Source organism: Corvus kubaryi, unplaced genomic scaffold (genome assembly GCF_017639235.1).
Source record: "Corvus kubaryi isolate FWS band 111438036 unplaced genomic scaffold, C.kubaryi_AGA036_p1.0 65245, whole genome shotgun sequence".
In the NCBI taxonomy this organism is placed as follows: domain Eukaryota; kingdom Metazoa; phylum Chordata; class Aves; order Passeriformes; family Corvidae; genus Corvus; species Corvus kubaryi.
The window spans coordinates 19,054-42,695 of record NW_024581864.1 but is presented as its reverse complement, the minus strand read 5'-3'; the positions used below and the strand labels follow the sequence as shown (position 1 = coordinate 42,695).

Genomic DNA, 23,642 nt, shown 5'->3' with positions numbered 1-23,642 from the left:
AAAGTGTGTTGGAGATTCAACCGTGCTCTGTCCAACGAGACTGAGCAAAGATTTTGCCAAATTTGCATAAATTACTATTTCTGTGCCCAAACATCCTGCTAAATAAGGGGAATTTTCCCCCAAAAAGGCTAAATTTTTTGCTGAGGGTTATGTCCTTGGCCCAGAGCAGCAGCTTTGCCATCACACACGGCGGAGGCTGCAGAGAAAGGACTTTGGCTCTCGCCTCACGCCGCCTAAATCCCGACACGGACCTCGTGTGTTCTCAAACTGACCTAAAGCTGCAGTTCAAAGTGCGTGGCTTTGCTTGCAGACTGAGCCTTCCCATAAACATTTGGGGCTTAAAGTGATGAAATTGGTTCCTTATCAGCCATCTGACCCACGGTGATGGGGCTGAGCAGCTTTTAACCTGGCGAGACCGAAACAACAAAACCCCGAAGCAGCTCCGAGACCGAAACAACAAAACCCTGAAGCTGTGACAGATGGAGGTGGGTGGTGTTATTTTATTGGGGTTTTTTTCCCCTTCATGGCACTCCTGATGCTGTGGAAAACGCTTGGAGCCACTGCTTGGATGCTATCTGACCTCCCTCACCCCCAGGTTGAGTTAATTTGCAGGTTGCACAGAGTCTCTGTGCAGTCTGATGTGCTTTAATTTCGGGGTGATTAATTAAACAAGCAGGCGTGGTGTTTGCTCTTGTGTTGCATAAACAGCAGCCGGTTTTGGTGTATCTCAGGCACCCTCCTGGCTGGCAGGGGTAGGTGTCTGCACCTGGAAAACTCATTCCCACCGCTGGAAAAGCTCTAAGCGAAATTAAGGCGAGGACTTGTGCTGCTGAAAACCACCTGGAATGAGGCACGTGGTCTTTTGTGTCTGTGTAGTGAGGGTGGTGTTCAAAGCATGCTCTGGATTGAAGCAGGAACACTTTCTGGGATGGGTCTGCAGCTGGCTGGATTTGCAGGTGGGATCAAGCCCCATGTCCTAATCCCGGCTCTGTTTGGGGTGGTTTCGATCAGATATTAAGAAATTGTTCTCTGTGAGGGTGCTGAGGCTGTGGCACAGGGTGCCCAGAGCAGCTGTGGCTGCCCCTGGATCCCTGGCAGTGTCCCAGGCCAGGCTGGAGCAGCCTGGGATAGTGGAAGGTGTCCCTGCCCATGAGACAGGCTTTGAGGTCCTTTCCAACACAAACCATTCCATGATTCTCTGATCTGCCCTCACATCCACTTCCTACTTGCATCATCACCTGGGAATTTGCTCTCCAGGCATCTGCTCCCAACAAACTTGCCCTCTTTCTACCATGGAAATCCCTGGTTTGTGGCATTGGGTCAAGCATGGAGCATCCCATGATGTGACCAACCCCCATCTTGCCTTCCTATGAAAGACCATCGACTCCAGCAAAGGGTTAAGCTGCTCACTCACACCCAGGTGTCCTGGGCAATCTGCTTTGGGAATGTTTACCAAAGAGGAGCTTAAAAAAACCCTGCTGTTTTGAGGGAATTCTTTGCAGTGTGCTGATTCTTATTTGTTTCTACCTAAAGAGAGAGAGGAAAGGAGGTTTTTGGCTCCCATCAGCATTTTCAGCATAGAGGAGGGTGTCCTGTAATCCAGCAGCAGATCAGTGCTGGACTAATCAGGAAGGTGTGCAAGAACATTGAACCAAGGGAGTGGTTTTGTCCCCGCTCAGATGAGTTCTTGGAATCCAGAGAGATTTCATCCGTCATTGCTTGGTGTCCATGGGCTCGCTCAGGCGGTGAGCTGGGGACAAAACCCCTTGTTTTTCCCAAAAATGGGCCTCCTGACTGAGGATACCTGGAGACAGATGAGTCTTGGTGGAGTACTTGGGCTGGGAGAACTGCATGGAGTTGTCTGTGTGATGATCTGCTCGGAGCTGCCTCGTCTCTGGTGGTCTGCAGCTCATCTCTGGAGCTTTGTGTTGTCCTCTCTGCACCAGTTGTGGTGGCAGCCTGTCCAGCCAGCAGCAGGAGTGAGTTTCTTGTGCCTGCCCTTCTCTGGACATGCTGGTGGGACTGGTTTTCCAGCCAGCAACAAGGAGAACACGTGGCATTGCAGCAGCTCCTCTCCGTCAGACAAGGGCGGAATCGCTGAAGGGTGATGGGGACAGGGCTCTGAAGTGTTGCTGCAGTTAAAGCTCTGTCATCATCTCCTCTTGGGGGAAGCTCAGCAGCTCAGGGACTTCGGGTTTTGACAGCTCTTGAAGGCCAAATTAGCATCCAAATTATCTGAGGAAGGAGATGCTGCAGGGATTGCGGCTGGAGAGTGGAAAGATAGCGAGTTGCTCCAGGATTTTCTCAGTTGGTGCCTTTAGCCTTCAAGCTTCCATGCATCTGGTTGATTTGAGATGGGGAGGAGGGGTTGAGTGGCCCCCCCCTTGGGTGGTTATGAGATGGTTCTTGCAGCACCCACCGAGGTGGGAAATTGTTTCCCCTCCTTTTGACTTCCACGGTTTCCCTTACTCTGCTCTTTGTGGGTGTTGGCCCGAGATCTCCTGGGTGACCGTGGTGTCTGTATGCATTTTCCTGGTGATTCTGGCAGGATCAAGACCACTTTTTCTTTAAAAGTGTCTTATTGTGGTTTTGGAAATTTGGGTTTCATTGCTCCTCCACCTCCGACTGCCTGTGTGAGCTTGAGCCGTTGCCTGATCCAGCTCAAATCTGAGTTTCCCCGGTTTGAGAGACGTTTGGTCCATGCTTTTGGCCCTAAACATCCTTTAGGAACAGTCTTGCTTTGGCTGTTGGCCGAACTCTTGGGCTTCTGAAGGACTTTGGAGGGGCTGTGAGGGCTTGCAGGAAGATGGTTCTCTCCTGGATTCCTGTTCCATCCAAGGGTTTTAAAGCTTGAGTTCGGCTTTTATGTTTAACTCCTCTGGGACCGCAGCAGTAGATATGACTTTGGGTTTTCATGGTTTTTTTGGTCCCCATGGGACTTGTCTGGATCAAACTCCTTGCCCTGCCAGAGGAGCATCCATCCACAGGTCCCTGTTGAAAAGCCAGGACACCTTTGGGAGTGCCCTGCCTGGATTAGGAAGTGTTTTTTCCCTTGGAAGAACATTGAGCAGACATCAGGGGCACGGTGGACCAGGACTGAAGTCTGCCTCTTCTGATCCGAGGGCTAGTGGACATCAGATGAGAGCCTGTTCCTGAGGGAGATGAGTTTTCCATTGCCTTCCAGCCCATCCGTGGAGTTCCTTGCTGCAGGACTTTGTGGAGGCAAAAATGTCTGTGGGTTCAGGGAACCAAGCCCTCCCCTGGGCAAGAGGTCCACAATGGTCCCTGTTGAGGTCTCCTTTGATCCCACTGCCTCACCAAGAGACGTTTGGGCAGACACCGCCTCTGGGTTTTTAATTGGCTCTGTGGAGTGGAGGAATCTGTTCTTGGGGAGTGCCTCGCTCTCCGTGCTGGCATTCCAGCAGCATCCCTTGCACCAAGGACCATCCCACTGGAGACATCCCTCTGCCTTGCTTTTTTTGGGGATGCCAGGGCAAGTGGCTGGTTTTGCAGTCTTGAAACCATGGAAGCAAGTCCAGCTTTATTTCCTTCCCTGTGTTATCAGGACGGGCGTGCGTGTTGTGGTTTTGTTGCTGTGGAGTGGGAGGACCTGGGCTGTTGTCCCAGGAAAACCTTTCCTGTGGCCCTCTAAACCTCACAAGGGTTCCTGCCCCGTGCAGCACCTCCAGCACTTTCCTGCACGTCCAGGTTTTTTAAACCTCTGCCACACCAGCACCGCTTTCAGGGAATTGGGGTGGGTTTTGGGCTTGCTGTGGGTGCTCGAGGGCAGTGCCTGCATCTCCAGGACACTCCTCTGCCATGGCATCAGTGCTGGGCAGCAGCAGGAGGTCCTGCAGGGAAAGCTCCCTTTTCCCACCTTCAAGACTGATCTATATTTGAGTCTCTGAGCAGCTGGTGATGGATATCCAGCGGGACTCGTGCTATAAAAGGAAGCTTTCCCGTCCTTCCCGCTCTGCCTGTGAAGGATGACATCCCCAGCAGGGAGGCCGTGACGGACTCCAGGCACCAGCAGACACTGGCAGCACGCACTCGGCCAAAATTGCCTTCATTCCCTTCCCTTCTCCATCACCCTGGCCATGCTTGGCTTGCCCTTGCCTGGCAGCAGGAGCTGAGCCAAGCTGGAGCTCGAGGGCAGGGTTTTTCCGTGGGGCTTGGCAGGGAGCGGAGGGCACGGCGCGGGGCCGGGCTCCGCTGCCGCCGTGCTGGGTGCAGTCATTCCCACATCACATGGTGGGAATGGGCTCCAAAGCAAACCCCTGGGACGTGAGGATGCTGCAGGAGGGATGGGAGGTCCCGATACTTCCACAAGTCCCTTCTTGTTTGCTGGGAAAGGGACTGAAGCGCCGTGTGTTGTGCTCCTGGCAGCTCCCGCGAGGCTCGTGCTGGGACGGACGTGTGAGTTCACACCAGGCTGTTCTCTCTGGCACAAAGAGCTGGTGTTTGGTGTTGTCTTAAGGGGTGGTTTATCTTTGCTTGGCTTGGGTGGGTTTTCTTTTTTTTTTTTTTTTTTTTTGGAAGATGAAAGCGTTGGCTTGGCAAGCACAGGCGGTGAAGGAAGAGGAGGAGGAGATAAGAGAGAGGCAACGGGGTCAGGAATCACCGGGATACGCAGCACGGCTGGCGTCAGACTTGGAGAATGCTCGGGCCAGGCTTCTGAGGGGAAGAACTCAACAGCAGCCAGTTCTCCCCCACCCATCCCCTCCAGCATGGAAGAGACCTGGATCACTGGGAGATGAGCTACAAGGTTATCTGAGTCTGTTCCTTGCCACCAGCAGCTTCCAAAGCCATCCCAGCCTTGTAGGGGGCTGCCGAGGACCTGGGTGGGGCTGTGCTGGTGTTGCCAGTTTTGAAGGTGTGCCTGAAGATCTGTCTGTACGAGCACGGAGAAAGGAGGGAATTCTCGAGGTAGTGGGATCATCTTCCACTGGGGGGGGAAGCGTGTTGAGCAAGGGCCAGCGTTGTGTTGTGTCATAGCCATGCGGGAGATCTTGAAGGTGGAGAATTCACGGGGCAAAATCAAGTTCCTAAATCAGATTGTTTGCTAAAATTTGGCAGTTTCGGCCACTTTGGGCCTTTTCTCAGTTTCTTTTGAAGGCCATTGCTGACTGCAGTGTGTTGGTGTCACCAGGCACTCCCTGAGCAGCTCCCTCAGGGCTGGGGTGTCCCCGGGGTTTGGAGGGGCCTTTTCTGCATCTGCTTCCATGGATTTGAGTTACTAGGGTTTTGTGACTGATGAAAGCAACATTTTCAGTACATTCATTGTGTGGGACAAGTGGTGTGGCACAAGAGCACTGTGGCTCTGGGACATGAGTTCCTACCTAGAAAGTGTTTAAATTTGCTCATATCCAAGCAAAGCTGGCTGTTTTTAGAAGAAACCTCCGAAAACACTTCCATGGTTGTAGGAGAGCCGGAGGAACTGGACTTTGGGGAATGAAAAAGCAAATTAAAAGCCATAAGCAACGAGTGCCTGGAGTTGATCTTGGCTCTGGCATGGGGAGGGGATGATGAGTGATTGATTGGAAGCTCTTTCCTTTCTTCCCAATTTTCAATTTGTGGCCAGGGGCAGGGTGGGAGATGGTCTTGCACCATGGTCTTGAGAGGCTTTTTATGGATTTTCCAGTGTAAACAAGGTTGTGGGGTGGTAGTCACGGCGGAGTTGACCAGTCTTGTGTCATGGTGGCTCCTGTTCCTTGTGCTTCCCATGGACGTGCCATGATGGGATGGACCCTGCAGCTCCAGGGAGGGCTGGGAAGCATGGGATGGGCAGGGATTGCTCCCTTTGCTGGCAGCAGGTCCGTGGCTGCACCTGGAAGGACCTGGCTCCATCTCCAGCCCTGATGGTGCTTGGTACCTGCCAGCCCTCCTGGGTCTTATCAGCCCAAATTCTTGGCATTCTGGGATTTTCCAGTACTGAGGCTCCTGGAGGGGTCCTCTCCCACCTACGCTGGGCTTGTTGGAGAGACATTCCCTTGGCCAGCAGCAGATCCTGCTTCCCGCCCTGGGGCTGCGCACTTTGGGGTGTTCCCGTGGTTTTTATTGCATTTCTTTGCTCCAGGACGTGGGTTTGGTATTTTTCCCAGGATTGCTTTTCCCTGGCAGCCCTGTCCAGCATGGCTGGGTGCCCGTGGTGTGTCTTTGACTGATAGCTCAGTGTCCGGACAGAGGTGTGTCCATCCCGTAATCCCATCAGGATGAGCTTGGAACGATGGGTGGAGCTGGGAGCGCTGGCGAGGACGGGGCTCTGCCTGTGCCAGGAGGTTTTAGGTGGCTCCCCTGGGCTTGCAGTTGGATTTCTGGGATAAGTTGCAGCAGACAGTTTGCAGAAGTTATTTTTAACCTTTTCCATGCCGGGAAATGCTGCAGCTGGGATGCTGAATGCTGTGTGTTCGAGTGCTGCAGGAAAAGTGACCTTTGGGTTTTGTTTTTAGTACGTTTTAATAGGTGATTTTTTAGTAGATGTGACACTGCCACCAGCCCCAGACCTGCTGGTGGGACTTGAGGGAGCAGCTGGAGCTGGGCCAGGGCAGGGTTAGGATGGATTTTAGGAAAAGGTGGTTCCTCCAGAGGGTGCTGGGCACTGCCCAGGCTCCCCAGGGAATGGGCACGGCCCCGAGGCTGCCAGAGCTCCAGGAGCGTTTGGACAGCGCTGCCAGGGATGCCCAGGGTGGGATTGGTGGGGGGTCTGTGCAGGGACAGGGGTTGGATTGACCTTCCTTGGGGTCCCTTCCAACTCAGGATATTCCATGACTTCTATAAGAGGAGATCCAGGAGCACTGATTCAAGACCCTGGAGATGCTCCCTGCTGTCTCCTCTCTACCCCTTGAGAAGCAGCCAGGCTCTCCGCAGTGTGCTCAGCCCGCACATCCCATCCCCAACCCCTTATCCTTACCCCCAGCTCATGCCAAGTTAAATCCGGGAGCAGCCCCGTCCATCCCAGGAAGCTGTGAGGATGCACCCATGGAAATGTGCTCACTGGGGCCTCCCTAGAGCTTTCTCCAACTCCCAGCAAAGCCTGCTTAGGATTTTGGCCAGAATAATGCAACCACCGTGGGGCCCTGATGCAGGCAGCCGCTCTCTGTTGGGACGGGGGGAGCAGGCAGCAGGTCCCCCTGGCTCGCAGGCTTGGATTTGACCCTGCAGCATTCCCTTTTCCTAATGGGAGCGGGAAAACCGCTGTGAGAAGCAGGTGTGGGTGCCTTTGAGAGGCTGCAGGACGAGCTGCTGGCACTGTCAGGGTGAGCCCTGGTCACCCACTGGTTTCCTTCCCACCCCCTCCTCTCCGCCGTTCATTTCGGATGCTGTTTGTGGCTTTGGGTAAACACGTGGGGCCGGGTTTTTCCCTGGGCTATATTTAACCCCAGGCTAAATTTAAAGCGCTTTCAGAGGAGTTTGCAGACCATTGTCTCAGTGGTTTCTAAACAAATCTTGCCCCTTCCACCCTTTGTTTCCCCCCCCCCCGCCGCTCCCATTATCCCTTTTATCCTCGCACAGCCTGAATTTGGGGGTTTGCTGGTTATCTCTGCGCTCAGGAACGTCTTGGGTCCGTCCCCAGCTCCAAAAGAGGGCTCCCATCCCGAATCCAGCCGTGGGGGGCCTGGATCCCCATCCTTTAAAGTGTGTGTGTGCATCCCTAGATCCAGGAGGGACGGACAGATCCAGGATGCTCCTGCCAGGAGAGGAAATCCCTTCCCATTATCCCTCCTTTGTGTGTAGATTCTTGCTGCCTTTTGAGGCCTCAGGGCTGGATGCAGAGGGGGGTTTTTCCAGCTGTTTCTCCACACAGCCCACGTCTGTCAGAGACCTTTAGCACGAAGCTTCCCATCTCCATACATAAATAAAGGAAGGGGGAGCATCCCTGCGAGTTCCAGGCTTGAGGATATGTCAGTGAGAGCTGTCAGGGCTGTAGCTGCCATGATTCATGTAAAATTCATGCCATGCTGGACCAGCAGGCAGGTGTTTCAAAACATATCTGTGGCTTACACTCGGTCTTCTCCTACTTTGTGCAGGGGGGAGTTTTGGGATGCCACAGTGGTTTGATTTTATTTATTTATTTTTTTTCCCAGCAGGATCGTGTGAAAGAATTGCCAGAATTGGTGAAAACTTTGCCACTTGAGCTCTTTCTGTGCTGGTGATGCCGTTGTGGAGGTTTGTTTTTTGCCTCTGTGAAGGCGGGGGGGGGAATTGTCCTCCCAGCCAGGGAAGAAAAAACCCTATAAAAGCTCACGAAGTGTCTGTGGGGTCTCTAGAGGGGAGGCACCGTGTGTTTGGGGTGTTTCCATGCCACCTGGAAAACCTGCAATCCCAAATGGCATTAATGGGAAACACCACGGCGGGGCTTGGAGCTGGGTGAATGGTGCCGGCCGAGGGGAGCATCCATCCTTCCTCCCTTCCTTGCTTCCTGCTGGAGCTTGCCGCTGGTTTTTCCTTTGTCTTGCCCCCTGGCAGCAGCTCCAGGTCTCCTGTCTTACCTGTCCCAGCCCTGATAAGCTCAGCCTTGACTCAAAGCCCGGTTGCCCTGTGTTTGTTCCCTGCCAAACCCTCTCCCTTTGGATTGCTCCCGGCAGGAGGCTCTCCTGTAAGGGGAAATGTTTGCACACAAGTTCTCCCTTCCCTTTTCTGGCTGGAGCCTGGTGCATCCCTTCCAGCCAGCCGCATTCCCGGCATACCAGCCCCGGGGATGGCTTGGGAAGCATTTCAAGCAGGCTGGAGTATCTCCTGCTCAGGCTCTCCCCAGCACATTTCCTCTTGCTGCATTCCAGAAAAGGGCACCAAATCCTTCAGGACTTGCTGTTCCCCCTCACAGTGCCCGAGGAGGCATCAGCTCTGTATTCACACCTCAGGAATTTGGGTCTGGCTGTTATTTTCTGCTTGATTTCATTTTCCAGCTGAGGGAGGAAAAGAAAAAAGATTGCATGGGAGAGGCAGAAAGTAAGAACAGCGTGAGGAGTGGATGAAAATCCCTTTGTAAAACAAGGGATTCGGACGTAACTTCTAATTAAAACTTGGATGTTTAAGACCTGTTGGTGTTTTGCAGCCAGGCTGGAGTTTTGTGGCAGGTCTGAGGGAGCAGGAGGCAGGGGATGGATCCAGAATTTCCAGCATGATCCCGGGTACGCCCGACAGCGTTCCTGCTCCCTGGTGCAAACCTGGCGTAGCAACTCAGGGCTCAGGCTGTGCTCCAGCTGTGCCTTCAGCCTTCCCTGCTTGTCCTGGCCCATCTGGCCACTGTCCCAGCTGCAGAGGACACGGGTGACGTCAGGGCAGCTCTTGCCCACGCTTGCATCAGCCGCAACGTTGGTGGTCGGAGTGTCCTGTGGGAACGGGCTCCTTTCCCTCTCGGCTCCGGCGCACTGATGCAGCTGCTCTTCCACAGGGGTTCTGGAAGTGTTTTTGCAAGTGCTGCTGGAAAAAAAAGGAGGAAAAACCCCTTTATTTTTATCCTATTCAGTGCAGGAAGGGATGTTGCTCTGCCTGGTTGGCTGGGTGTGGAGAGAGATGCGGGGAGCAAGCGGGAGGAGCCAGGCCCCATCCCAGGAGATCCCAGTGCTGCAGCTGGGAGACAGGGATGACCCATTTGAACATGGAAAAAAGCCTAGTCCCGTGGGTCTTCCATGCTTCCACAGCAGCCCAGTGCTCAGTGGTTTCATAATTGTGTGACAGCAACGAGCAAATGCTTGGGAAACGGGGAGAAGGAGCAATTTATGATCCTGGGAGCAGCGTATTCCCAAAAAAACTCTGTAAGGCCAGAGGGCTGCTTCGTATGGGGGTGTGCCCAGCATCATGCAAGACCAGGCTGTCCTTGCCCTCCAAGGATTGGTGGTTCCTGGGAGCATCCAGGTTTAAGGAGAACAGGAGGACGCTCTCCTGTATCAGCACCACGGGATCAGCGTGCGGGTGGCATGGGGGAACCCGGAGCCTTTCTAACACCCTGGCCTTTGTCCCCCAGGCTGGTTCCCCGAGGTGACACTGGGGTCCCCATGGCCATGTAGTGCCTGCCTGGAGCGGAGATGGCAGCGCAGAGGATCCGGGCGGCCAACTCGGGAGGGCTCCCGCGGTGCAAGTCCGAGGGGACGCTCATCGACCTGGGCGAGGGCTTTGCTGAAACCGCGCTCTGCGACGTCAAAGGTGCGTGGGGCTGATCCTTCTCCTCATTTCAGGCCCGTCCTCCCCTCCTGGGACGGCTCGGTGACCCCAACAAGGCGGCGACAAAGGTGTTCCCTCTCCCCAGTGCTGGGATCCTGCAGGTTGCTCCACTAATCCTTTTTTTCTTCCCCAACTTTTATTGCCCTTTTTTTTTCCCCCTGCTGTGTTTTCCTTACCCAGCATAAAAGCCGTGGTCAGGTGGGAGGGGAATTGCTGCTCCCCTGGCAGGAGAGCATCCCAAGGAAAAACTCCAGGTGGAAGCTGGAGCGCGCCGAGGGCCTCGAAACAAACAAAACACGCGCAAACGCGATTGTTTTTGCAGGTGGAGCACCTGAACATCAAACACTTGCTGCGAAGTGGATGGGTTTTAATGCAGAAATAGGAATGACTCCTCTTCTCCAAGGCGTTTCAGCACATCCCTGTTAACCCTCCGCATGCCCAGCTGGAGGGACACAGGAGCAGCCACTTGCCTGTCTGATCTGACACCAAAAATGCTCCGTCCTGCAGGATGACCGAGTTAGCAGTGGCTTCCAACCTGCCAGGCTGCCCAAATAATTCCAATTTGGAGGTTCTGTGTAGTTTTCCACTGGATAAATGTCCTCACGCCTTTGCCTGCTGGCGGACGAGTCGTTTGGGATGTGTACAAAACTCTTCTCCTCTGAACATTTGATCCCCAGGCTATATTTAAAGGCTTCTCTTTGCTCAGCTGTATCTTTCCTCGCCTTGTTATTTCCATGGTGAGAAGTAGTGGCTGCAGGGATGTGCAGTCTGAGCTCCCATCCCTTTGTCTCTGGGATTTTAAGGGCTTCCTGTGTTTTCTAAACTCCCTTTTCCTCCCAGAGAGCTCTCGAGCCCGTTGAAGCAGGTGCTGTCCCAGTTCCCTTGCAGCTCCCTGTTGGTGAAAATCCAGCTTTCCTTGTTTTCTTCAGTCTGCCGAGGGAGACAGCACACAATTAACCATTGATGGAACGTCAGCTGCAGCTCGGCTCTGGTGCTTTTTACAGAAACACATCCTGAAAATGAGAGCAAAGCCAATAAATAGGGTGACAGTGTAGGCTAAACCCTGCCTGGATGTAAACTGGGGTCCCCTGGCAAAACAACTTTCTGCTGGCACTGCTGCAAGGGAAGTTGGAGATGCTGCCAGGACCACGGCAGCACTGTGGGAGGGAGGTGCTGGGATTCTGTGGGGGTTCAAACTGGGTGACCTTTAGAAACACAGAATGGTTTGATTTGGGAGGGACCTGAAAGCAGGGACACGTTCCACTATCCCAGGTTGCTCCAAGCCCCATCCAACCTGGCCTGGAACACTTCCAGGGATCCAGGGGCAGCCACAGCTTCTCTGGCCATGCCCACCTGGGCAGGAGAGGGGTTACAGCAGAGCAAGAGGGCTTGTCACCTGTAGGAAGAGTTATCTTGGGTTTGGATGAACCCTTTAAGGAAGAAAGGTGTGAATGTAGCAGAAATAGTGGAGATTTCTTGAAAACCTTCTTCCTTGAGAGGTTGCCCAGGGAATTAGTGGACCTGGAAGTTTCCAGAAAACACAGAGATGTGGCACTTGGGGACATGGCTTAGTGGTGGACGTGTCAGTACTGGGTTAATGGTTGAACTCGATGATGTCAGAGGGCTTTTCCAGCTTTAGTGATTCAGTGATTCCAAAACTTACCTTCATCACTTAGAACAGTGTGGAATGGTGACCAGGAATAAATGATTGCAAATCTGTGGTGGCTCTGCTGTGCGTCTCTCACAGTGCTGTCTCCTCCTTGCCTCTGCAGTGCCTTCTCCCAGTGCCTTGCTGGTGAACAATCCCACGTCCTTCGGGAACGCGAAGGAAGTGGTAGCAATCAAGGATTACTGTCCCACGAATTTCACCACCTTGAAGTTCTCCAAGGGGGACCACCTGTACGTGCTGGACACGTCGGGAGGGGAGTGGTGGTACGCCCACAACACCACGGAGATGGGATACATCCCGTCCTCCTACGTGCAGCCCGTCAACTACCGCAACTCCTCCCTCACGGACAGCGGCATGATCGACAATCTGCTGGAGAGCCCCGACGAGGGCGTCAAGGAGCTGGACCTGCTCGGGGAGTGGGCTGATGTGAAGAGGAACTCTGCCAAATCCTACCAGAACAACCCCTTCCTGAACGGAGTGCAGACCAACCCGTTCCTGAATGGGAACTTGCAAGCAGCGCCCGGCTCGGATAAAGAATCCGACTCCAGCGTCGCCGTGGATTTGTTGCTCTTCGACACGGGGGCTCCCACGTCGGCTCTTCCCAGCTCGGCCGCCAACAGCAGCCTGGGGAACCTTTTTGATGAGTTTCCCTCCATGAACAGGCTGGATGTGGAACAGCCCGTGAGAAGGGACAACCCCTTCTTCCGAAGTAAGCGCTCCTACAGCTTGTCCGAGCTGTCCGTCCTCCAGGCCAAGTCGGACGCGCCGGCATCGTCGGGTTTCTTCAGCAGTTTGAAGTCTCCCACCCCTGAGCAGTTCCAGAGCCGGGAGGATTTTAGGACAGCGTGGCTGAACCACAGGAAGCTGGCTCGGTCTTGCCACGACTTGGATTTGCTTGGCCAAAATCCTGGCTGGGGTCAGACGCAGCCGGTGGAGACCAACATTGTGTGCAAGCTGGACAGCTCCGGTGGGGCCGTCCAGCTGCCGGACACCAACATCAGCATCCATGTGCCCGAGGGCCACGTGTGCCCCGGGGAGACGCAGCAGATCTCCATGAAGGCCATGCTGGACCCGCCGCTGGAGCTGAACAGCGACAAGTGCAGCACCATCAGCCCTGTCCTGCAGATCAAACTCAGCAACATGGAGGTGAAGACCTTCATCATCCTGGAGATGAAGGTGTCGGCGGAGGTCAAGAACGACATCATGAGCAAGAGCCTGGTGGGGCTGCAGTGCCTGCGCAGTGACATGAAGGAGGGGCCCTACACGCCGATGCAGCTGAGCTATTCCTACAGGGACACCATCCAGGTGCAGCTGGAGAACCTGGAGCCCTGCATGTACATCGCGGCCGTGGCGCAGGGCCAGAACATCCTCTACCCCTACACCGTGTGGGATTACATCAGCAAGAAGATCACGGTGGGCGTCTACGGCCCCAAGCACATCCACCCTTCCTTCAAGACCGTGGTGGCCATGTTCGGCCACGAGTGCGCGCCCAAGACCCTGCTGGTCAACGAGGTCACCAGGCAGTCCCACAGCCCGGCTCCCGTCGCCCTCCAGCTCTGGGGGAAGCACCAGTTTGCCCTGTCCCGGCCCCAGGACCTCAAGCTCTGCATGTTCTCCAACATGACCAACTACGAGGTGAAGGCCAGCGAGCAAGCCAAGATCGTCCGGGGCTTCCAGATGAAGCTGGGCAAGGTCAGCCGCCTCATCTTCCCGATCGCGTCTCACGACCCCAACGAGCTCTCGGACTTCACGCTGAGGATACAAGTCAAGGATGACCAGGATGCCATTCTGACCCAGTTCTGCGTCCAGACGCCGCAGCCGCCTCCGAAAAGTGCCATCAAACCGACGGGGCAGAGGCGGTTCCTCAAGAAGAACGAGGTGGGGAAGATCATCCTCTCCCCTCTGGCTGCCACCACCAAGTATCCGGTTTTTCAGGACCGGCCGGTGCTGAGCCTGAAGTACGGGAAGCTGCTGAAGACGGTGGTGAGGCAGAGCAAGAACCACTATTTGCTGGAGTACAAGAAGGGAGATGTCATAGCCCTCCTCAGTGAGGAAAAGATCAGGTTGAAAGGCCAGCTGTGGACCAAGGAGTGGTACATTGGCTACTATCAGGGGAAAATCGGCCTCGTGCACACCAAAAACGTGCTGGTGGTCGGGAAGGTCAAACCCAGCTACTTCTCCGGGCCGGATCTCACCACCAGCCTGCTGCTGGAGCAGATCCTGAGGCCCTGCAAGTTCCTGACCTACATCTACGCCTCAGTGAGGACTCTGCTGATGGAGAACCTCAGCAGCTGGCGCTCCTTCGCCGACGCCCTGGGCTACCTGAACTTGCCGCTCACGTTTTTCTGCCGGGCGGAGCTGGACAGTGAGCCCGAGCGAGTGGCCTCCGTCCTGGAGAAGCTGAAGGAAGACTGTAACAGCATGGAGAACAAGGAGAGGAAATCCTTCCAGAAGGAGCTGATGACGGTGAGTCTGAGGCCTGGTGAAAGGGGGGCTCCGTTCCTGGCTCTGCAGAGGGATCAGGCTGAACGGGAGTTGCAGGTTTCTGAATTTGGTCTGTAGAGAGAGAAGTCCATCTTTCAGGTCTTTTGAACACTGCTGGGCGCTGCCAGGTGGGAGTCCAGCCCTGGGGTCGGTGGGCTCTTGCTTTAGGGAGATCAGGGCAGTAATGAGGGAGGCGCTGAGGCACTCGGAATTCCGCAGTCACACAATGGTTTGGGTTGAAAGAAACCTCAAAGCTCATCCCGTCCCACCCCGTGCCACGGGCAGGCACACCTTCCACTAGCCCAGGCTGCTCCAAGCCCCGTCCAGCCTGGCCTGGAACACTGCCAGGGATGGGGATTCTTTTTTTTCTGAGTGGCAGCTAAACCAAGGACACCTCTGAGCTGGGACGTTTTATACATTGCAAATGGAAATGGGTGGCTTGCTCCTTGTCCTGAAAGGAATTTGGGAGAGCGCTGCCTGCTGGTACTTCTAGGATGCCATTAGCAAGTCAATCCCGTACGAAACATCATCTCCGTGATCGTTTCTAGCATTTCACAGGAAGCGAGCCAAAGAAAACACAGGGCAAAAGGTCTGGAAGAGATTTGCAGCTCTCTCCTGTTCCCTGCCCTCCCGCAGGAGCAGGATAACTGAGTTAGGGGGAACAGCGTGGTTTAAAATGGCAATTGGATTAAGGAATAGCTTGGCAAAATGAAATTATGGCAAAGGGGACTGGAGCTGAACAAAGGAGTTCAGTTCCCACACTCCTTTTAGGGAGAAGGGGAAATGTAAGGACTGAGTAGAAGGTGTCAGGAAGGGTATTGAATCCGTTGTTATTTATGGAAGTGTTGTCCGAAGAGTTCCCTGTGCCCAGGCGCCACTTTGGGGCCTGGGGGGCCATGGTTTAGCTTTGCCTTTCAGCTTTCAGGTCGTGCCGCCAACGCTGCTTCTGTCGCAGGGTTCTCCTGGCCATCAGTGACCCCTTTCCTCATCCAGGAGTGGAAAATCCGCCCTTTGCCCCCCGAGGGAGGGTTTGCCCCTTCAGTCATCAGGCCCAGTGAACCGTTGGGATGAAATCCATGCTGCTCTTGCTGCATCTTTCCGGGAGCTTTGCGCTGTTTGCTTTCCCTGTTTGCCAACCCCGTAGGTGTTGCTTTTATCTATTCCCATTGTTTTCAGGGATCCCAGGCGGTCTGTAGGTCATGGAGAACCCTCAGTGGGGAGACAAAGGGAAAGATAAGGCTCAAGGAGCTGCAGGAAAACATCCTGCTCCCCTGTGGCTGCCTGGAGAGCAGAGTCCCAGGGCAGGTTTTATTCTCCTTGTCTCTCTAATCCTGCTCTCTGGGAGGCTGAGCCCGTGGATAAAGGATGAGCTCCCTTCTTGGTGGAACACGATGCCGCTTCCAAACCCCTCGCTGCCGTCAAATCCTCCTTAGCCTATGGAGAAATTAGATTGAGCCTGTTGAAAGAAGGAAATAATGATGTTTCAGGGCATGGCAATGGAGCAGTAATGGGTTTTATTGTGTTTAAATCTGATTTTATTTGTAACAAATGGACTGGCTTTCTGGCGAGGGGAACCAGGTGCACTAAGCTCCAGTGTGGCCATTTCATCTGAAAATTGGTTGTATCCCCTCAGAAGCGCTGGGAAGGGAGAAGCAGAAGCAGGTTTATCAGAGTTCAGCGTCGAGCACACAAAATGCCAGTGGCAGAGTCGTGCACCAGCAGCCAAGCAAGGCAAAGCCTGGCCATGATGACTGGTTAATCAGTAACCTGCCTCTAATTACTATTTTTCTAATCAGGCACTAGCATTGGAGTGTGACGGTAACTCGGGGGGGGGATGTGGCTCAGGAATTACTCAGCACAGCAGAGAGGGAGGGAAAGCTCTCCCTCCCTCCTCTCTGCCCATCGGAGGCAGGCAGCACATGGATAAAAAAGTAAAAAAACTGGGTGTGGATTCGAGCAGATTTCGTTGCCCCTGGTGCCTGGCCCGTGGGGATAGACGTGCCCTGAGACACAGCATTTCTCCCTCTCTGGCTGTTAGAGACACTCTGGTTTGTCATCCCTCCAACACACACTGCTGTTGGGAAAAGCACGGCTCTGCTGGGAATGCTCCTGGCACGGCAGCAGGGAGCCGTGCAAAGGAAACTCTGAGCTTGTTCTTCTCCAGGCTGCTTGTAAAGGTCACACACGAGATGAGGTTGGGAGGGTGGTTTTTTTTTTTTCCCCTCCCATTGTTTTGTTTGCTCTGACTCCCGGTATCCAGGTATCCATGTGCTGCCTGTCTCCTGCCAAGAGTTTTTCCTTGTCCCTGGTGTGTGCAGGCCTCAAAGAGCTGCTGGGGGGGGCTGCAGGTCAGGGTGTTCATGGCTTTCGGTTGGGAGAGACCTTAAAGCCCATCCCATTCCACCCCTGCCACGGGCAGGGACACCTCCCACTGTCCCAGGCTGCTCCAAGCCCCAATGTCCAGCCTGGCCTGGGACATTTCCAGGGATCCAGGGGCAGCCCCAGCTTCTCTGGGCACCCTGTGCCAGGGCCTCCCCACCCTCAGCATGCTGAGATCCAACTAGGCGTCATGTCCAAGGAAATTACCCCATGGAGCCAGTATGAGGCAAAAAAAAAAAAAAAAAAATCAGTATTTAAGGCTGACAGTGTGTATTTTAAATGTGTGAGATGATTTTGGAGGTGGCAACAGACAAAAAACGAGTGGAAGAGACGTTTGATGCCTAAACAAGGGTTGTTTTGGGGAACACTTGTACAGAGGCAACTTTTTTGGGTCAAAACCTGACCTATATCCCAAAGAGGAGGATGAGACAGGAGCCTGTGCACGAGGATCCTCTCACCCCGTGGGTCTCACGGTCTCCTTGGGCCTTTATCCCATGTTTATATGTTTGAGGAAGTCCCAGGTGGGAGCTGTTTTCCTCCACTAGCTGCTTTCCTTCGTTAGGAAATGGGATTCTGCATTTCAAAGCTGGGATGTAAATTCAGCCTCCCCTGGATGCCTTTTAAGTGGAGGTGTTTCTGCTTTGAACCGGGATTTGAATATCAAACACCCTCTCTGCTCTTTGCTGGGCTGGCGGAGCCGGTTCCCAGCTGCTGCCAGGGGAGTAAATAATAAATAATAAATATTTTGGAGGGCTCTGGCAAAGCACAGCCCAGGTCACACCTGGGTGCCGAGGGATGGAGATGCAGTGGGTGCACCCAGCTATCCCGGGAGGCTTGTCCAGGGCGAGGGAGGAGGATGGAAAAAATTGGGCCATAATGCCACTGGAGGATTAAGTCTGCCGAGCTAATCCCAGTGTGTCGCCGTTCCCAGTAATATTCCCCCTCTGGCTGCCACCTCGGTGTCTGGGATGTCTCGCACCCCTTCCCCACGTGGCTCTGGTGCTGTCCCTGTCTCCTGTCACCTCTGCCCGTGTGCTTGGAGCTGCCAGGGCACAGCCCGTGGTGCCGTGGCCAGCAGTAGGTTTGGGAGCTAACACGCGGCGCTCCAGGCCGATCCGTCTCTCCCGGACTCCTTGTTTTGGATGATTTTGCAGCTCTTGCTGAGGTGGCCTCCCGGCTGCTTTCCTTTGCTGCTGTTTTGTTGTTCACCTGGAGCAGCAGGAGGAGCAGGAGAATCCATCTCCTGCAGCTCCATCCCTCTTAACCCTGCAGCGCTCCTGGCTCCGGGAGGCCTCTTCTGCTGCCTCTGACCTCGGGCGGGAGGTGAGAGCAGTTCCTTCAGCCTGCTTTCCTAAATGCCAGGTTCTGCCCGGGATTGGGATCCAGCTGCCTGGAAAGGTGGGTTTGGGGATGTTCAGTCTGCCCCCTTCCTTAGGACCCTCCAGATCCTTCCCCTGCAGAGAGGGCGGTGGATCCGTGCGGCTCTAGCAGAGGAGGCGGTTCTGGCACAGGTGTGTGACATCTAAATGCTTCCTCATGTCTTCTGCACCACCAAATGAGGGCTCTTTCCCATGGATTTTCCTTGCTTGTTTAACGAGGGGGTTTATGGCCGCCCTGGCTCCCACAGGAAGCCGGTGTCAGCACTTCGGAGGAGCAGCCACGTGCTGGGCTGCAGCTGTGATTAGAACCCAGCTCAGCTCTAAGCTGGGAGCAGATAAGGGGGAAAATCCACGGTGCTTTTGCTTTGCAAATCGCTGGAGTGGTTTCAGATGTTCCCATCTTCCCTCCCCCAAGTGAGACCTCCACTGGGCGGATTTAACCCTTCTTTGCCCCACAGCCAGACCTGGATTTGCCTGGCCCCCTGTGTTGGGAGAGGGTGTCAGGGCCCACGGAGGCAGAAAGGTGGATTCTGGCCACATTTCTTGGAGAACCATCCCCGTGCTGCTGTGAAGGAGCTGGTGGGGTCTGTTTGCTTGATTTCCATGTTTAGTAACATCAAACCCCTTCCTGAGGCTCAGGGTAGGATTTGCCCAAGGACTGGGGTTGATGCTGCTGGGACTCTTGTGATCCAGAGGCTCTGGCAGAGGCTGGGGGAGCCCTGGGGAGTGGGGTGACGATCCTGGCAGTCAGATCCCATCCTCTGAGACTGAACACTGCCATTAAACCCTTCCTTTCCTGGGCTGCTCTGGGGGTTTTCCCTTACTGCAGCTTCATCCCACCGTGAGGGGATTTTAATGGGATTTGACACTTCAAGGCAGGAGCTAACCCTACTCCATCCTTTTTTTCCTGGATAAGTCATTCCTACCTAGAAAACCCGGACTGATGCAGTTGCTCTTTCCACTTCAAAACCATTTGTGGAAAATCTTGGCTTTCAGGACAATAAATGATGCAGGAGGAGGAGAGGAGGAAGAACATCCCGAGCTGAGCAATGCTTGTACTGTCGGAGTCTTCACCTGGGTCTCACCCCAGCCCATCCCCTCACAGGGCTGATGTCCAGGTGCCATCCCAAAATGTCCTGGTTGTGCCTTGCCCACTGCTCTGCAGGATAGTGCAGCTCTGGGATGGAGTCTGGATTAGTTCTCTTGATTAAAAGCATCTGTTGTCCTCAGCCCCCGGGATGCTTTAAACTGCTTAAGGTGGGGCCTGGACATCCCGGGAGGGGTTGCCTGGAGAATGAGGCTGCCTTGGCCAGCCCGGCTGCAAAGCCCATCCCCGAGGGGTCGAGTGCTTTGTCCAATTAATGGGATTACTCTCCTGCCCAGGCCTGCTGGCCTGATTTCCCCAGCTGTCGCTAGCAAGGAGGCAGGAGGAGTTTTGGGATGCTCCTGGAGGGAATTCCCCTGCCACGCGCCCCCGGCCTTGACTCTCTGCTCGCTTTCCCCCCCTGTCCTCCAGGCCCTGCTGAAGATGGACTGCCAGGGGCTGGTGGTGCGGCTGATCCAGGACTTTGTGCTGCTGACCACGGCCGTGGAGGTGGCCCAGCGCTGGCGGGAGCTGGCCGAGAAGCTGGCCAAGGTGTCCAAGCAGCAGATGGACGCCTACGAGGCCCCGCACCGCGACAAGACGGGCACGGTGGACAGCGAGGTGAGAGTGAGCCTCCACGGGCCCTCCGTGGAGATCTGGGCCTCCACAGGCCCTCCGTGGAGATCTGGGTCTCCCTGGGGCCCTGTGGGTTGCAGATCTTGGAATTCTTTTGGCTGGAAAAGACCTTCAAGGTGTTGGAGCTCACCCAGCGCTGCCAAGCCCCACCAATGTGGGCCCAGCGCTCTTAAAGCTTTCCAACCAAATGATTCCACGTTTCTCTGGAGATTCCTCCAGAGCACACTCTTCTTGGAGGACCAGAGGGATCTGGGGGGTGTTCTCCTGGGAAGGTGCTTGCTCTGGGCTGCTGGCTGAGCTCTGATCCCCTCCCACCTGTCCCCCCTCTGCCCCAGGCCATGTGGAAGCCGGCGTACGACTTCCTGCTCACGTGGAGCAGCCAGATGGGGGACAGCTACCGGGACGTCATCCAGGAGCTGCACACGGGGCTGGACAAGATGAAGAACCCCATCACCAAGCGCTGGAAGCACCTCACGGGCACCCTGATCCTCGTCAACTCCTTGGACATGCTGCGGGCAGCTGCCTTCAGCCCCCAGGACCACGAGGATTTTGCCATCTAGCCCGCGTTTGTCCACTTCTCCCTGGCTGGGAAGTTTGTCCTGTGCTTTTTCCCCCCTCTCCTCTTTCTTGAGCTGACTTTAAAGAGAAGAAGTGGAGGTTGCTCTGCGTGGGTTGGAAGAGGCCAAAGTTTGCAAGTTCTCCACCAGGACTGGAAGGCAGCGGGAGACATCCCACCTCGATGGGAATTCATCGGGAAGGGGACGGCTTTTCATCCAGTTAAACTCTTTCTTACTAAAGAAACCCCAGACTTTCGAGAGGGTAGGAAGAAGGGGTGGGGAGGGGGTCCCAAAAGAGATCACGTGTTTTTTTAGGCATTTACAAATAAAAGTCTAATTTTTGTAACGAGCAGTAAAAGTTGTAACAGCTTTGGGGGAGGGGTGGATGAAGCTGTGGCTGGTTTTAGGTCATAGAAACTGCTTTTAAATGATGGGGTTTGAGACAAATATGGGTCCTGTAAACACATATTTTAAGAGGAAGCACAGGAAATGCCCTTTCCCCCTACCATGGGCAGGATCTTGGCTACCAGATGTGACTGAAGCACCGTAAGAACTTGGGGTGTCCCCAAATTTGGGGTGTGCTCAGCCCAAGCAGCACCTTGCACCAAAAAGTACTTTTTTTTTAAATTGTTTTATTTTATTCACAGGCCCTGTGAGCCTTTGGGTTGTTTTTGGGGTTGTTTTCGTGTCTCTGCAGACGTGGATTTTCTTGTTTGTGGGCAGGGAGATGCTTGTTGCCTGTTCCTGTTTCTTTAACCAGGAGGAACTTCATCCCCCCCTGGATGTGGTGCAGGACAGCTCTGGAAGAAGCTGGAGGTTTGGGGCTTGCCAGAGACCTCAGGAGATGGATCAGGAGGACGATGAGAGGGAATTGTTGCCATCCACAGAATCCCTCTACAGGCCAAAAAAAAAAAAAAAAGGAAGAAGAGGGAAAAGAGAGAATCTTCCTCCTAGTTTGAAATCCGAGCTCATTGGGGATGGTCCAGGTGCTCTTTGCCATTGATTTCTAATTCTTCAGGGCTCCCCAAATCCAGTTTAACCTGTCAATAATCTTTGCTATAAACCTGCTGCCAACAGCCTCAATATTTCTGGCACCCTGTGCCCGTATGTTTTTCCCCCCTGTTCCTCTTAAATCCGAGTTTTTGGAACGACTTCGTTTCCTCCTTCGGCTCCCTGGCATTCAGGTATTTCACCTGGGAGGGGAATATTTTTGCACAGAAAGGTTATTTTAAGTGCAGAGGCTCTTTGTAGTGAGAATGTGTAAGGGTTGTTAAGGGATGGGTTTGGTTTTTTTTTCAGGTTAATTAAAAAAACAATGGAAGGGGAAAAAAATGGAAGAAAAAGAGTAGGAAAGGCATCCTGTGGAGGGAATGGTGTATTTCCCTCTTCCCAAATTCCCATCCCCAGAAGTGATCGCTCTCCATGGACCCCACAACAGCACCTTCAATTTCTCCTCGGGGCTTTCCTGTGCAACTCCCCATAGCACAGAGGGTCTGTGAGCACCCAGCCCCTTTCCCTCTCCCTGAGGCACCCCAGGAGCCCATTTTTCCATGCAGGAGCTGAAATCCCTGCTGCAGTGAGGGTGACCTCCACGTGCAGGCAGCAGGATGCCTTTTCCCTGGACTTTTACCTGGACCTGGGCTTCTCCCCCTTTGCCTGGCAGGCTCCAGAGCTCTGCAGAAGGCTGTGCTGGGAGAGTGGCAGCAGCAGTGAGGGCAGGAGTCGGAGCCTCCCGTGAGCCATGAATAATCCCAGCTTTTTTTTTTAACCCCCCCTGCTCCCCCTTGGTTTTTCTGTCTCCCTCAGGTACTCTGAATACCCGCCCTGGCATTCCAGCAGCTGCCTCAGACCCCCTGGGCTCGGCTCCTCAGCACCCTGTGCCCTCCCCAGCCCCCTGGGACCACGGCCAGCACCACGCGGGGTGAGGCTGTGGTAATTTGGTCCCAAATCCAGTCCTTCCTCCCGTGCTGGGACTGGGAATGTGTCCCCCAGATGCCTTCTGGACTAAATGTCAAGGCCTTCTCCTAAAAATCTGTCTGGGCCTCTGTGTTGCCACCCTTGTGCAGGAACTGGGTTTTGTTCTTATTGGGAATGGGCCTTTTTTTAAAGAAAAAGGAGTTTTTCGGGGGAAAACCCCAAAAAATCCAAGTAAAGCTGTTACTCTCCAGTGCTCCCGGTTAGATCTCATCTGTGTTGTCTCTTCATCCCCAAAGCACCTTGGATGAGTGGGATTCATTTAGTGGGGTTTCCACTGTGCCAGCACCCGGAGCCAGTGGTCCTCAATCCCATTTCCTCCCCTCAGCCTCCCCATCCCACTTTGTCCAGGGAGAAGTGGCTGGGAACAGTCTCGCTGCCCAGACTGCTGCTTAGGCTCAAGCTGCAGCTAAGGGACTTCCTGAAGGTGGGGTTGCAGGGTTTGTTTTGGCACGGGGGAGTTTCCCTGGTTGTTTTCTGGCCGGAGAAAACATCCCTGCATTTAGCCAAGGCTGTTGTGGTGCTCCCAGTCCCAGTGGAGGTCAGATGCCAAGCCAGGAAAAGGAAATATTCAGGTGTCTGGCTGTGGCTTCAGGGCTCTCAAGGGTGGAGGAGTGACAGAACGGATCTGTGATCCCAGATGAGGCTCCCTGGAGCTTTCTCTGAATTATTCCTGAATTATTTGCACAGAAGTCTGGTTTTCCCTGGGGTTCTCAGCCCTGGCCAGCCCCAGCTCTGTGGGATGGACACAGGTGATGCCCCACCATGGACACCCTACCCTGCCTTGTGCCTCCTTTCCCTGCTCTGGGAAATAGGGACACCAGCCAGATGATTTGGGGAGTTCCCCCTTGCCCGGCTCCCTGGAATATTTCAAGGAAAGGATTTGGCTTTTTATTCCTCAGGGAGCCAAGCGCTTCAGCATGGGTCACCCTGCAAGTGCATCCTCACAGCATTTTCTCCTCTGCTTCAGCCCTCACAAGTGAGGGATCATCTTCTGTGGGCTCCTCCAGCGCCAAAAGGGTCAGGGAGAGGTGTCAGGAGGGGAAGGGAGAGGAAAGTGACCCCTGGGTTATCGGGGTCTCCACACAAAGCGTGGCTTGCAGGGAGATCTGGAGCCTGGGATGAAGGACCCTGGCAGTCTCCGGGTGTTCATTTTCATCCCTGGAAATCCCTGCTGCACATCAATGGATTTGCTGCCTTCCCAGCTCTTTGGGGGAAGCCTCTGGTGGATTATCAGGACACCACGTGAGGAGCTGCTTGTGAGTGCTTGGAAGAGCAGGGTTGTTCCAAGGGTTGCTCCCAACTCTTCCTCAGGT

At 54.4% G+C, this 23,642-nt stretch overlaps 1 protein-coding gene across 3 annotated transcripts; it reads left to right on the top strand.

Moving 5' to 3' along the window:
- Positions 1-4,558: 4,558 nt before the first annotated feature.
- Positions 4,559-20,698, top strand: LOC121673146 (SH3 domain-binding protein 4-like). Of its 3 annotated transcripts, none has more exons than XM_042046221.1 (6): positions 4,559-4,765; positions 8,088-8,166; positions 9,968-10,146; positions 11,937-14,299; positions 19,592-19,780; positions 20,131-20,698. In XM_042046221.1, exons 3-6 carry the CDS (start codon positions 10,029-10,031, stop codon positions 20,353-20,355), a joined length of 2,895 nt encoding a protein of 964 aa, XP_041902155.1. In that variant the 5' UTR covers positions 4,559-4,765; positions 8,088-8,166; positions 9,968-10,028; the 3' UTR covers positions 20,356-20,698. The 3 variants fall into 3 exon arrangements, with proteins under 3 accessions (XP_041902155.1, XP_041902153.1, XP_041902154.1); XM_042046219.1 differs by having other exon boundaries at positions 4,559-4,926; XM_042046220.1 differs by having other exon boundaries at positions 4,559-4,926; positions 8,085-8,166.
- The last annotated feature ends 2,944 nt before the right edge of the window (positions 20,699-23,642 follow it).